The following is a 14,376-nucleotide window of genomic DNA, read 5'->3' on the forward strand; positions in this document are numbered from 1 at the left end:
GGTGACCACTTGATGTGGAAGTGGATTGGCTCTCATAATAAATACCACTGCCCTAGAGCCATTTGTCCCCCCCCCCTTTTTGCTGGGCATTGCCATTCAAAAAGTGTCCTTGCCCTGCAACATCATGTGGGGGGGGCAGGGCTTGGTCCCCCCCCCGTATTTTATTCAAGTTGGCACCCTTGCATAGGCATAACCAGGATTTATTTTAGGGGGGCAGGCTTTTTGTTACGGGGTGGCAGAACAGAGTTACCTGCGATGCAATTGGTCCGTTAGTTCAGTATGTTTATTTATTTATTTGATTTAGGGGGGGGGGCAGCTGCCCCCTGGCTATGCCCATGCACCCTTGCCTACCAGAACCCCTAGATTTCCCCCCACCCCCAAAAAACACCAATTTTCCCGAGGAAGGAGAAAGCATCCTGCGGCTTATGGTTTTCAAGTAGTTTTGCAATGAGAAATATTATCCAAAGTTGACGGAGCCCTGCAGTTGTATTTAAGGTGCGGGGGAAGGAGATCTCTATCATGCAGGCGCAGACTCCCCCCCCCCCCTGTAAACATGGGCGTTACCAGGATTTATGTTCCGGGAGGGGGGCAGGCAAACCTCAGTTAAGTCTTTTTATTGATTTACTCGCTGGGGAGGCGAGTGGCATGCAGCTGCAGTACAGTACAGTGGTACCTCAGGTTACATACGCTTCAGGTTACAGACTCCGCTAACCCAGAAAGAGTGCTTCAGGTTAAGAACTTTGCTTCAGGATGAGAACAGAAATCGTGCTCCAGTGGCGCGGCGGCAGCAGGAGGCCCCATTAGCTAAAGTGGTGCTTCAGGTTAAGAACAGTTTCAGGTTAAGAACGGACCTCCGGAAGGAATGAAGTACTTAACCCGAGGTACCACTGTATAAAGCTGCTGGGTTATAAAAGCAGCAAGGTTGGGCAACTGCAGGGCCCGGGAGCACCGAAAGCTCGTGGCTGATCCTCTCACTGAGAAAGAGAAAGGGTCTTTGGCTCGGCTCGCTTGTCTGGCCTGGCGCGGTGCGCCTTTCGCCTTCTGTTCCACGTGTTGCTTGTTGTGGGCGCTACAGGTTTCCCACCTGTGCGTCTCGCCGCCGCTGCTGTCAGCGAGGCGGAGCCGCGGTCGGAGAAGTGACAGGCCAGCGCGGGCTCTGATAGGATCCCCGGTGGAAAACAGCGCCCAAGCTCGACCCCTTTCCCCCCAAACTCCGCCTCTCCTCCTCTCTCTCTTTCTCTTTCTCGCGGCTGCCGCCGGCGGCTCGCTGGTAGGAAATAGTCGGGCGTGGAAGCTCGACGTGTCCGGAAAGGTGCGCGCTGGTCGGGCAGCTGCAGGCGCCTTTGCGCGCGGCGCTCTTTCTCGCCTCCAAACGGCCGCGGGGAGCGAGCGGGCACCATTATGCTGGACCCGTCGTCTAGCGAAGAAGAGTCGGACGAGGTGCTGGACGAAGACCGGCGGGAGGTGCTGGTGGTGGCGGCGGCGGCCAGCTCCCCGCGCACCCTTCCTGCCGCGCACCGAGAGCCCGGGCGCCCGGGGAACCGCGGCGTTGGAGACGGCGGCAGTGGTGGCGCGTCTGGGCGCCCGGCGAGCCCCAGCCCTTCGGTGCGCAGCGAAGGCAGGGAAGAGCAAGAGCGGCTACAGAAGGAGGAGAGCGAGAAGCGGCTCCGGCTGCAGCTGTACGCCTTCATCGTGCGCTGCATCGCGTACCCGTTCAACGCCAAGCAGCCCACCGACATGGCCCGGCGGCAGCAGAAGGTGAGGCGCGCCCGGAGCGCAGCGCCAGCCGGACTCGGCCGCAGGACGCGCCGATGCTTCCCATTCCGCCCCTTCTGAGCGGCGGATGGTTTGGCTAGGGTGGGAAAGGTCCGGCGGGCGGGAGGACTTTCCCTTTCCAGCCACTTTCCCCTCCCACTTTCAACCTCCCGAGCAGGAAACTGCAGGCATCGCATGCAACTGGTAGCGCGAGCCTCTGCTTGCAAATCGCCTGTATTGCAATGCGTGCCCGGAAGATCTCCGCGCAGCGAAGCGGTTCCCAATAACTTCTGGGTTCTGGGAGCCAGGATTTCTGTCACGGGGGACAAGTAGCCAGGATTTATGTGTGGGCGGGGGGGGGGAGGCAGGACACGCACCTGTCACCATCCTGTGTCTAGCAGACTCCCAATGCAATGTCTCACCAACAGTTGTTTTAAATTACTTTCTTTTGACTTCAAGTCAGATAAATCTGTCAAAAATTGCCTGCAATTTCTACTTTGTTATTTTTATTTATTTATTTACTTAATTGGGGGGGGCAGCTGCCCCCTCTCTCCCTGCCCACGTCCATGTCTGGGGGTCGGTGAGGGGGAGAAGAGATTTACAGTGGGTCGCAGGATCTTCTCGCTTCTTCCACCTGGTCTTTCAGTAGATCGAGCTCCCCCCTCCTTTTCTTTCTGGCTGCAGTATGTTTTGTGTCAGTGGGTCACACGGCGCAGAGACCGGGAAGTCAACTCTTCCCCTGTGTGCTGAGAAATGCCTGTGCGCGCAACCGCTGCCTGTTGGATGGCGTTGCCGCTCTTCCTTTGCTGCAACAGGTTGAGCCGCTCTTTCCTAGTTATCGGGAGCCGGGAAGGGGGGTTGGGAAGCAGCTCTTCGAGCGCACGCAGCTCCGGGGCAGGCGCGCAGACGGCTGGGTTGGTGGGGTCAAGTCTCGGCGGTCGCGTAACGCGGATTCCTCAAGAAACGTCAACTCTGCTGCTCGCTGTGGAGCCGGAAAGCCGGAAGGAAACGCTCCCTGCAGCGTAATCCCCGTGCAATTAAATGCGGGATATAGAAACATAGGAATCTGCTTTATAGCCAGACGCATACCGTTGGTATTGTTGACACAGGCAGTCAGCGGCTCTCAAGCCTTTCCTGGTTACGCCATGCCAGGGAGGGAAGCGAGGACCTTCTGTTCTGCCTGCAAAACGTGTGCTTTGATCTATTGTCCCCCATCCTGCTGTGTTTAGTGGGGCACAGTTCCTAATAAGTATTTTTTTGGACTGCGGTCTTTACATTTGCAGTCCTGTACCCACTTACCTGGGAGGAGGTCCCAGAGAATTGAATAGGGCTGACATCCTACGACATGTATAAGATTGCAGTTAGAGGTTAGGCTAGCACAGAACAAAATTTGGAGATACTACGCTGGAAGGGCTGAACACTGGGGGACTGGGTGGATTGGTGCTGCTTGAATTCAGTAGGGCTTACTCTTGAGCAAGTTGTTTATTCAGTGGTAGCCTAAGGGGTTTATGTGCCTTTGTTTATTATAACAGCTTCACCAAGTTGCAACAACTCTAGTCAGCTGATACTTTGTTATAATATGGGCACAGCATTATCTCCAGTTGCCGAGACCCGCATTGTTTTCCTCCTACTTAAGCATCTCTCTGTGCCTCTTGAAGGTGATACATGATTTCCTTTGGAAAGCAGGTGATTGAAAGCAAGATGCTTAAGGGAAATAATAGAGTAGAAATTGCTTCAGGCAACAAGACATCCATTTTGCTTGGGTCCCCTGTGCAACTGTGTGTTAAGAGACCGTCGCCCAATGAAATGAAGCTATTGACACTCCAATAAAACGGAACAGAATTGTATCTGACTAGCCAAGCATTATTTAGGGATGAGCTTCTTCAAATGTAGCATCAAATGTAGCATCCTTTAGTTACAAAAGGGAGTGGGGCTGACTTCCTTGAAAGGCCTTTTATTTTATGGTGTCCCTGAGCATAATAAAGTATGGAGGTTAAAAACAACAACTTTTGAATGGTGCGTTGTGTGAGTACAGGGCTTCCCATCCCTAACATAGGTTCATCTTTCTCCTCATCCAGTGTGGTGTAGTGGTTAAGAGCGGTGGACTCATAATCTGGGGAACCGGGTTCGCGTCTCCACTCCTCCACATGCAGCTGCTGGGTGACCTTGGGCTAGTCACACTTCTCTGAAGTCTCTCAGCTCACTCACCTTGCAGTTTGTTGTGGGGGAGGAAGGGAAAGGAGATTGTTAGCCACTTTGAGACTCCTTAGGGTAGTGATAAAGTGGGATATAAAATCCAAACTCTCTCTCTCTCTCATCCTCCTCTTCAGCTCCATTTCCTTGAGTTAAATTGGACCCCAGTTCTTTTTTAGGGCCAGATCTCTGTGTGAGATTAGCCTTCAGGTGAATGCTTTTCGACAACAGATTTGAGGAGCTGAGGAAAATTTCATGTCCAATCTGAACACCTTCTCTGGAAAGATCTGTGAGCAGGCTGCTAGGGGAAGTCCTATGTTTCAACGAGAGATCACATCTTTTGCATACAGAATGAGTTCTCGGGTTCAAACCTTGGCCTCTCTGGATAAGGCTGCAAAAGACTCCCATTTTCATCCTCAGAGAGCTGCTTCCAGTCAGTGTAATCAGTGTAGAGTGAGGTGTGTGTTTGTTGAGTGGGCAAAATGCTGTGCCGGATAGACCAATGGTCTCTCTCGGTCGAAGGCAACTTTCTCTTTCTTCTAGATTCTTGCCAGCTCCTGGAGGTATCAGGAGAAGTTCAGAAGTATTTTCAGTCCTGGCGTAGCATTTTCCACGTGAATTCCTCCATCATAGTCTAAAATGGTGCCCATGAAGAGAAAACCTTGGTTTGGAGGGAGCCACTTAATGTTATTTTTCTCTATGACGCCTACTAGATTGTCATTTGAGGCTTTATTATTTGGGGCAATGTGGTGTTATTCTCTTGACTGTCTGGTGTGCTGCTACCAAGAGTTATGAAAGTACCTTATTGTGACTCTTGTGATTACTGTATGTCAGTGGCGTAATGGGGGACTCTTTTCTGCTTTGACCGGGGTTTCCCAAATTATACCGCAAAGTGACTACCTTGATAAATAGTCATTTTTATTTTCTGCCCCACCAATACATTCCTCTTGATTTTGTGACAATTAATGGGCTTACTGAGGGTGGGAGAACAATGTGGAAAAAGTATAAGGTCAGTGGACAACATAGCTTGATGAAGACAACCCAGCCAGATGATTGGGGTATAAATAATAAAATAAGAATAGTAATTGTGGTAGAATTGGCCTCTGAACAGCAGACTAAAGGATGGATATTGGGTGAAAAACATTTGACATCTTATCCTGAATTAAATGCTATCTGTAATCATTGCTCAGAAGTGATGGCTCCTGTATACTGTAATTAATGGACCTGAGTTTCATTTGCTTTGGGCATTTACGTACATTTGGCAGGGGGACATTAATTTCTGTATTGCAGTGGAATTGTGTCTGCAACACAAGCCCATAGATGTGATCATCAATCTTGCTTAAATGCTAGTACTGAGAGATGTGGGTTTTGAGAAATTCTTTGAAACCTTCCCTGTTTCTTTGGTAGCAACTGGAATGTTTTACTTGTTCCAATTACAGCTTCATTTAAGTGTCCTTTAAAAATAATAATTCTTTAGGCCTGCTGGAATCCAACTGTTTGAGAATGACTAAAGCACATGGCTTTATTTAGGCAAACAATGCTAAATGGACCCAACAATGAATGATACTGTACTGTAGCACAGAGAAACGGAAGACTTCACAAACCTGTTTTGTAAGGGCAAAGCCTATTGGTATTGATTTTCTGTGTTCTATATTAGTAAATAATTGCTGTTCTCTTTTTGTACCCCTGAGTATAAATTGCAGGAGCTACTGAAGTTTCCTTTCCTTTTCCGAATTTCATTGAATTCTCTGGCATTCCTCAAACTGCTTAATTATTGAGTCCTGCGTTAGTGGGGGGTTTTGTCTGCAAAAAATATTCCTGGATATGTTTGTGCAGCTAGAAACCAGCAGATCTGGGAGTTGGTTAATAAAAATGAGAACTTCAGACCTCCAGATCCTAAAGGATATTAACCTTTTAAAATATGTAGAAGAGCACTGGAAGACTGATGCCTGTCTTGGAATGAAACAAGGCACACAGAGTTCTTTTATAAGGTATCTTCCCGATACCTTCTGACAACAGATGATTTGTTGTCGTTGTTCTTGATGCACAGCAACCCCATCTGTCATTTTTTTCTTACTCTTCATTTGTCACTACTTTGAGCTTGTCCATTTGTGTCGTCTCCATCATTTCTTCATGTGCCTCCCTTTCATTCCTCCTCCTCCTCCTCCTCCTCATCATCATCATCATCATAAATTTTATTTATACCCTGCCCTCCCGAGCCAAGACTGGGCTCAGGGTGGCTAACACCAGGTATAAAAACAATTGATTGAAATACAACTTAAAAACAAGATTAAAATACGACATTAAAACATTAAAATGCAGCCTCATTTCAGTAGGAACTCAAATCAAAAACTTTTTTGGGGATGAAAACATCAAGTCTTCACCAAGGCCAGCTATCCAGACTGGTCCTACGTGAGCCAGAAAAAAGCCAGGGAAGTCTCCAAATAGGAGTTCCATCACAGAAAGAGAAAAAAGGAAAGAGGGGGAGGGAATCAGGCTGGTTCCAAGCCAAAGACCAGGTGGAACAACTCTGTCTTACAGGCCCTGCGGAAAGAAATCAGATCCTGCAGGGCCCTGGTCTCATGAGACAGAGCGTTCCACCAGTGTTGAAAAGGCCCTGGCTCTAGTTGAGGCTAATCTGACTTCCTTAGACGTCTGTGTCCCCGAATTGGGAGAGAACTGGAGGGGACCAGTCAGCTCAGATGTGGTGGGCTCTTTTGGATTCTGCACCACAAATCACAAGTCATTTGGATCAGCATGGCTCCCAGTTCTGTTTCCTTCAACCCCCAGGGAATGGCGTGGCAGGGCTAATGGAGCATTCCCTATACTGGTGTGTGTAACAGTTATTACTAAGCAACTCTGGCAGTCTTACTTTTCCTTACTGTTTTAGGGTAAAAGCTACCCACTATTCAGATTTCAGCCTTGGGGAATTTTAAAGCTGCAAAACTGAACATAAATGGTTTAAAGCATATTCAGATCCGGAACAAAATGGATTGCAAATGCAATTACAAATGTAGATGGACTATGATTAAAATTAAGGCACAGGGCCTTGGCACATCTCTTTGTATTAATACAGTGACCTCAGGTAAAGTTTTCCATTCCTGCTGTGCACTAGACTGTGTGCAGGTTTTGCTAATTGATTTCTCCATGCGTTGTGTCGGTGATTTACCATAATGTGAGTTATGTCCTACAAGCAGTAGGAAACTCACCTCAGACTTCAAAAAACAAGTGATACGTCTGTGGAGGTTCCTGTAATAAATATATAGTTTGGTCAAAACATGGCATTCCATCTGAATATCTACACTGTAGGAAACTTCCTACAGTTGTACTTCAATGTTTAGTGGTGGAAGTGAGATGTGACTGAGACAAATAACTCCTTGGATGGTAAAATAGATAACTCATCCTATGATAAGTCTCTCCTTGTGTTCTGGCCTTTTCTCTACAGCAATCTGTCTCTTCTCTTTTCCCTCCCCGCATACCTAACATGTACCTCAAAGTCAGAGTCGTACAGTTTTGCCATGTGGAGAGTTTAGGCCTGAGCTTGTGATAATTTTTCTCTGTAAGTCGAAACTATGTTAGAAACTCTGATATACAGGGGGTTCAAAAAGTAACTACAGTGTTACCTCAGGTTACATATGCTTCAGGTTACAGACTCCGCTAACCCAGAAAGAGTGCTTCAGGTTAAGAACTTTGCTTCAGGATGAGAACAGAAATCGTGCTCTGGTGGCGCGGCAGCAGCAGGAGGCCCCATTAGCTAAAGTGGTGCTTCAGGTTAAGAATGGACCTCCGGAATGAATTAAGTACTTAACCCAAGGTACCACTGCATACACCTATGGAGAGTGCATTTATAGTAGGTGTACAGTTACTTTTCAAACACCCTGTATAAGCTGCCAAATAGCTCCATAAATCAAGTTTGCAATCACCAAAACGGAATGTCTAGTTTCCATTTTGGGGCAAGATAGCTCTAAAGTCTTATTTTTAAAATGATGAACTGATTGTGATTGATTCTCAGTTAAACACCTGGCTAGTTCAGATGACAACCTTGACCTAGGTGAAGAGCTTTGAGAACTTAAAGAAGAAAAGTCACTTGATCCAGGGACTATTCCAACCTCTTTTCCCTAATGGCGGCTGCTCCTGTTCAGGCAGCACAGAAAAAGCTTTTTGCTTTCTAAAATTGATTCCGATTGTGTAGATAAAATAGAAGTAATAGAATTCTACAGGATGTGGTATGAGTATGTGAAAACAGTCAAGATCCAAGGATCCTTAGGCATTCACCTCCAGGTAGTGGAGATCTCAAGCACCATCCTAGCGCCCAGGCATCTTCACTGGGTTGCAAGTGGCCGATAGCTAGGTGCAAAATGTGCCTGGCACCAGGCTAATTTCGAACACTAAAATAATGGTGCATTTGAGAATTCTGCATTGGCTTTTCAAATATACATTCCCAAAGAAACCAGAGGCTTTTCTATTAGGGATAATAGGAGATGAAGTGAGAAAAGAAGACTGCAAATTATTCTTGTATGCCACGACTGCCGCAAGGATTCTTGTGGCCCAAAAGTGGAAATCGCAAGAGCTACCAACCCTAATGGAGTGGCAGACGAAATGATTCGAGTATACTGAATTGGCAAAAATGAGTTATAAAATTCGAGACCAAAAAGTGAGGAGGAGTGGAGTAAATTTGTTGTGTATATACGAAATAACTGTAGAAGTTTAAAAACTGTAGCAGGGATAACATAAATCTTGTGATGTATATAGAATGTAATTAAGAATCTGCAGGAATGGATGTAAATTGGGAAAACGAAAGGAGGGAAGTCCAGGCGCGAAATTGCGCAGGGTAAATAAGAAGATAAAAAAGGTTGAATGTTAAAGTTAAAGTTTTATTTAATTTTGTTTTGTTTATGAAAATCAATAAAAAAGTAATAATAATAATAATAATAATAATAATAATAATAATAATAATAATAGAATTCTGCATTGGCATGGCTTTTGATTGACTGTTGAGTGAAGGCCATCTGGCATGCCTGCCCATTTTCTCCACCAGTTCCCTCTTCAGGACAAATGAGTAGCTAACCTTCACAGGCTGATACCAGTGCGGATGTTGTGTGGATTTCACACGCACTTGGTCCCTCAAAAGATGGCACATCTTCTGTACTTAGTTCCTGTGTATTCTGTTCAATAGATTACTGTCATGTTCAAACAAGTTATTAAGGTCGCCCTTTGAAAAACAAGAGTGATTGGAGTCGCAGGTCTATGCAATAAATTTCCAGAGTTCAACCTTCTGACAATTGTGCTCCTTCGTTTTTTAAAGGACCTAACTTTCCAAGGGGTGATTTGCTGCTCCCCAGTGTTCTTTCCGTTTTATGTTTCTGCTAACGATTAATAACGGGCTACTTCTGCCTGCTCATTCACACTTGCTCAACATGTAGCATTTGCAGCCTCCAGTATCTTGCGAGGTGTGCTGCTATTTTTATGCTACTGAAAATGACTTTCCCCAGGGAATTCTCCCGGGGATTGTCTCCCGTTGCTTGACACAGGCTGTTAACGGATGCAGTGATAGCCTTTTCATGCTTGATGGGATCATTGTTGGCCGTGTTAGAAACTCAGATATATAATAACCCAGGCATCAAGTGCCTCCTTAAACCAAGGCTACAGTCACCAAAACGCAAAGTCTAGTGTTTTTTTTTTTTAAAAAAAATTATTTATATCCCGCCCTCCCCAGCCGAAGCCAGGCTCAGGGCGGCTAACAACAATAAAACAGTACAAAAGTACAACATAAACAACATTCTAAAATCATTCATTATAAAAATTAATTAATTCAAGCCACTAGCAACCATTGGGCCAGAGCTCTGCGAAGATTGCCGAGGGAGGGAGTCAGGCTGTGCCCTAGCCAAAGGCCTGGTGGAACAGCTCTGTCTTGCAGGCCCTGCGGAAGGATGTCAAGTCCCGCAGGGCCCTGGTCTCTTGTGACAGAGTGTTCCACCAGATCGGAGCCACAGCCGAAAAAGCCCTGGCTCTAGTTGAGGCCAGCCTAACTTCTCTGTGGCCTGGGACCTTCAAGAGGTTTTTATTTGAAGACCGTAGGTTTCTCTGTGGGGCATACCAGGAGAGGCGGTCCCGTAGGTACGAGGGTCCTAGGCCATATAGGGCTTTAAAGGTTAAAACCAGCACCTTAAACCTGATCCTGTACTCCACCGGGAGCCAGTGCAGCTGGTATAGCACCGGGTGAATGTGATCTCGCAGCGAAGACCTCGTAAGGAGTCTCGCTGCAGCATTCTGCACCCGCTGGAGTTTCTGGGTCAGTCTCAAGGGCAGCCCCACGTAGAGCGAGTTACAATAATCCAGTCTGGAGGTGACCGTCGCGTGGATCACAGTGGCTAGGTCAGGGCGAGAGAGGTAAGGAGCCAACTGCTTAGCTTGGCGGAGATGGAAAAATGCCGCCTTTGTTATAGCTGCAATCTGCGCCTCCATGGAAAGGGAGGTGTCGAAGATTACACCCAAACTCTTAACGGACGGTGCTGGCACTAATTGCACCCCCGCAAGAGATGGGAGTTGCCATTTTGGGGCCAGGCAGCTCAAAAGCCGTGTTTTCCAACATGGCTTTTTGGTTCCTGAAATTAGTTCTGATTGTGAAGATAAAATATCACGGGTGGAATTCTACAGGATGTGTTGCTAGTGTGTGAAAACAAGTAAGGCCCAAGGATTCCCCAGGCATGCACCTCCATATGGTGGAGACGTCAGGCACCATCCTGGCTCCCGGGAGCAGTGCACCAGAGCAGCGCACGGAAACACCGTTTACCTTCCCACTGGAGTGGTACCTATTTATCTACTTGGATTTTGACGTGCTTTCGAACTGCTAGGTTGGCAGGAGCTGGGACCGAGCAATGGGAGCTCACCCCGTCGCGGGTATTCGAACTGCTGACCTTCTGACTGGCAAGTCCTAGGCTGTGTGGTTTAACCCGCAGCGCCACCCGTGTCCCAATTGGTTGATAACCAGGGGCAAAATGCACCTGGTGAATTTCGAATGTTGGTTGTCCGTATCTGAAGCAGGGGTCCTGAACAGGAGCAGATCCACATATGAAATGCACCAGTTCTGTGTGCTGGTTTGTACTCTGCACAAGCGAGAAACCTGTTTATGTGGTATGGAGGAACAGTGTGATCATACGTACCACCATGTGCCCGATATAGTCAACATTGGACCGTATATGTGCTACATATGTTAAGTTCCGTGGAGGTGCATGTGCCCTTTTTGATTTGTTAGGTGTGAACTTCGCTGCCCTTGCTTATCAACACCATAGAGTGTCCCTCTGTTTGTCAGTAAAACTGGCTTCTCATTTTTTTATGTGTGCAAAAGTTGGCCCTTCAAACTTAGAGTGACTTTTCTCTTTGAGCACTTAGAATATGTTTGTGAACATTCCCAGTCCCCACAGCAGCTTATCCAGTGGCTCCAGAGGTTTGCTGGTGGCAGGAGTTTTTTTATTTAAGCTTTTAAAAATAATAATAGTAATAATAATGTTTCTTGGAAAGGTACTTGAGTTTATGTATGATGGGAAGTTATTTGTGGCATGCATTTAACAACAAAAATGAAAACATCAGCTTGCATGTGTATGTTTATAGGCAGTTTGTTACAACTTGGTGTGCAACTCTTACAACTTCTAGCAGTATAAAAAAGAGTTGTGCTTTTTTAAACTATGACAAGCTCTATATCGGAAAGTGCAGATACATGCTCAGTAAGTTCATTGCAAAAAGCCAACTCTAAAATGCAGAAATGACTGAAAAGCAATTGTTCTTTCTCTGTTCTGGCACGGAACCCTGTTGCCAAAAAAGCCAGATTCTAGTTCAAAGGCTGGTGAGATTTTTCTGAATCAGTGCCATTTTTAATTGGAATTGGAAATAGGAGCCTGAGGATGAGGAGATGAACAAGGTCCACAGGCCCAATGCTTGATTTGATCCTACTGGTTCTGCATCGACTGTTGGAAGTATAAACAATCCAAATTGTGTGTGTTCACACACACACACAAATACAGGGGGTTTTTTTTGGGGGGGGAGGGGGACAGTACTCACTGATATGGCGTACTTGCACCCTTTTTTGATGCCCATGGCAGCCATTTGAGCTGGCACCTGTGACACTTCTATCAATATGAGTACAGATACTACTTTTTAAAACCAAAACAACATTACATTAGGTGCTAGAACTCATGTTTTGCTAAAGGTGCTGTGGGTGCCAACACAAAATGGTTGCCATGGGTTGTAAATAGAGGCTGTATATACACATTCAGACAAGCACATACATTTGAAGTTCATGTCGTGATATTCGTTTCAACCCTGATGTGTGTGTCTGTGTGTGTGCTATGCAAAAACCACAATGTGGTAAAGACTGTGAAACTGCCAATGCCTCTACATAGCTCCATCCTTATTTCAGACGTTGTGATGTATATGGCGAGGTTTAGCTGGTTATACATTTCCGAGCACAATTCAAAGTGTTGGTGCTGACCTTTAAAGCCCTAAATGGCCTCTGTCCAGTATACCTGAAGGAGTGTCTCTACCCCCATCATTCTACCCGGACACTGAGGTCCAGCGCCGAGGGCCTTCTGGCAGTTCCCTCACTGCGAGAAGCCAAGTTACAGGGAACCAGGCAGAGGGCCTTCTCAGTAGTGGCACCCGCCCTGTGGAACGCCCTCCCACCAGATGTTCAAAGAGAACAACAACTACCAAACTTTTAGAAGACATCTGAAGGCAGTCCTGTTTAGGGAAGTTTTAATTTTTAACAGACCACTGTATTTTAATACTTTGTTGGAAGCCGCCCAGGGTGGCTGGGGAGACCCAGCCAGATGGGCTGGGTATAAATAATAAATTATTATTATTATTATTATTATTATTATTATTATTATTATTATTATTCATTGCAATGTTGAAAACCAGAATTGCCCATCCCTAGCTGTATGTGAACAAGCTTCCCCGTTAATTGGAAGCCTGATTGTGCAGATCTCCACATTGGATGAATGGGCAATTCATACATGTACTACTAGTCCCCCTCTCAAGACTTCCTCTTCCTCAGTGCATGGATGATAGGAACATGGTGGCAAGGTCATGAATGGAGGGCCCTTCAGAGAGTTGTGGGAGGGTAGAAGAGATTGGTGCTTCCACGTGGCATCAAATGAGTATCCCCTCTGAATTTTCTGTGATGCACATTCCATTTTGCAAAGAGATGGGAAATGTAAGCAGCCCAAAGCTCAACTTACAGTCATCACCCAATACTCTCTCTGGCCCTCCTATCTTATCTGACACAATTAACTGCTTTTTCTTTTGTGGAATAGTCATTAGGGAGAGCGATGGAAGCAACACATTTCAAACAAATCCTCAGTCTGAAATAAAGCGCATCTCTGAAGGGATAGTTGCTCTGCTTATATTATTTTGGAAAGCTTACAGAATTCCTTCCATGGGACCACAACACTTAATTTTATGAGCCGAGTTTCGTTAATGAATTCTAATTGTTTCTAAATGTGATGAGCGTTTATTCCATTTCCTCCCATCAGATGCAAAATGAGGTCAGCTCCAGTTACAATCATTTGGGAACATGCCTGCTAATAAATGCGAAAGCAGTTTTGATATAAGTGTTGCCTCATAGGTTGAATAATTTGTGTTTTGACTGACTTAACTACTGCTTTCTGACAATTTCCAGGGTGGTTTTTTTTTTAACAGTCTGCAAATACAATTGAGATAATTTGAAAATTTATGTATTGTGACAAAATGATCGTATCCTCTTCCATTGGGTACACTTGAATCTTTCTGCCATCTCATCCTTTTTGTTGAGCAACATTGTATTATGAGTAACTGAAAGAGGTCAGGGAATGGTGTTTCAATGAACAAGCTAATCTACAAAGGAATTTAAGGCAGTGTGTTTCCACTGACTAGCATAGCATTCAGCCTTCCATCAGCAAATTAGCAACTTACAAGTTATCGTTCCTTAGATAGTGCAGGAGGCAAAGTTCTTAAGTGCAGGGTGTTTATATCTTGGGACATCCTTATGCTGAATACCATAGTTTAGTGTGATGTGAAGGAGGGAGCCTCTGTGTAGCTGAGAGGAGGAATTCATAATTTCTCCACAGAGCCAGGGAGCACTTGTGAAGCATAGAAGAGCCAGAGCATTGTGGGTAATGTGTGAGGAACTTCTCTTATATTCAGAGTAAATTGGATACTGAAAGAACATATGACTTGTTGTGTTCAGCATAATTCTAGGAGTTACTTATTCAACTGTGAACATAGAGAAGAACCTCTTGTCTCTCTGCCAGTGATAGAGGCCTAGTTCTCACTAGGAGATGAGGATGTAAACTTGTGTCTGTGTACTATGACTTCAAGGTAAGGTAAAGGACCCCTGGACGGTTAAGTCCAGCCAAAGGTGACTATGGGGTTGTGGCGCTCATCTCGCTTTCA

At 45.8% G+C, this 14,376-nt stretch overlaps 1 protein-coding gene across 16 annotated transcripts in view; it reads left to right on the plus strand.

Moving 5' to 3' along the window:
- Window positions 1-1,240: 1,240 nt before the first annotated feature.
- CADPS2 (calcium dependent secretion activator 2) overlaps window positions 1,241-14,376 on the plus strand; it is a 368,776-nt gene continuing 355,640 nt past the window's right edge. For 15 of the 16 annotated variants that reach the window (XM_083463298.1, XM_083463307.1, XM_083463306.1 and 12 more), the window contains exon 1: window positions 1,241-1,758. In XM_083463298.1, the coding sequence (XP_083319424.1) occupies window positions 1,402-1,758 (357 nt within the window). In that variant the 5' untranslated portion in view covers window positions 1,241-1,401. The remainder of the gene's footprint in view (window positions 1,759-14,376) is intronic. The other variant, XM_083463305.1, reaches the window with a different exon arrangement.

This window comes from Podarcis liolepis (genome assembly GCF_965112155.1).
Source record: "Podarcis liolepis genome assembly, chromosome: 10".
Lineage (NCBI taxonomy): Eukaryota > Metazoa > Chordata > Lepidosauria > Squamata > Lacertidae > Podarcis > Podarcis liolepis.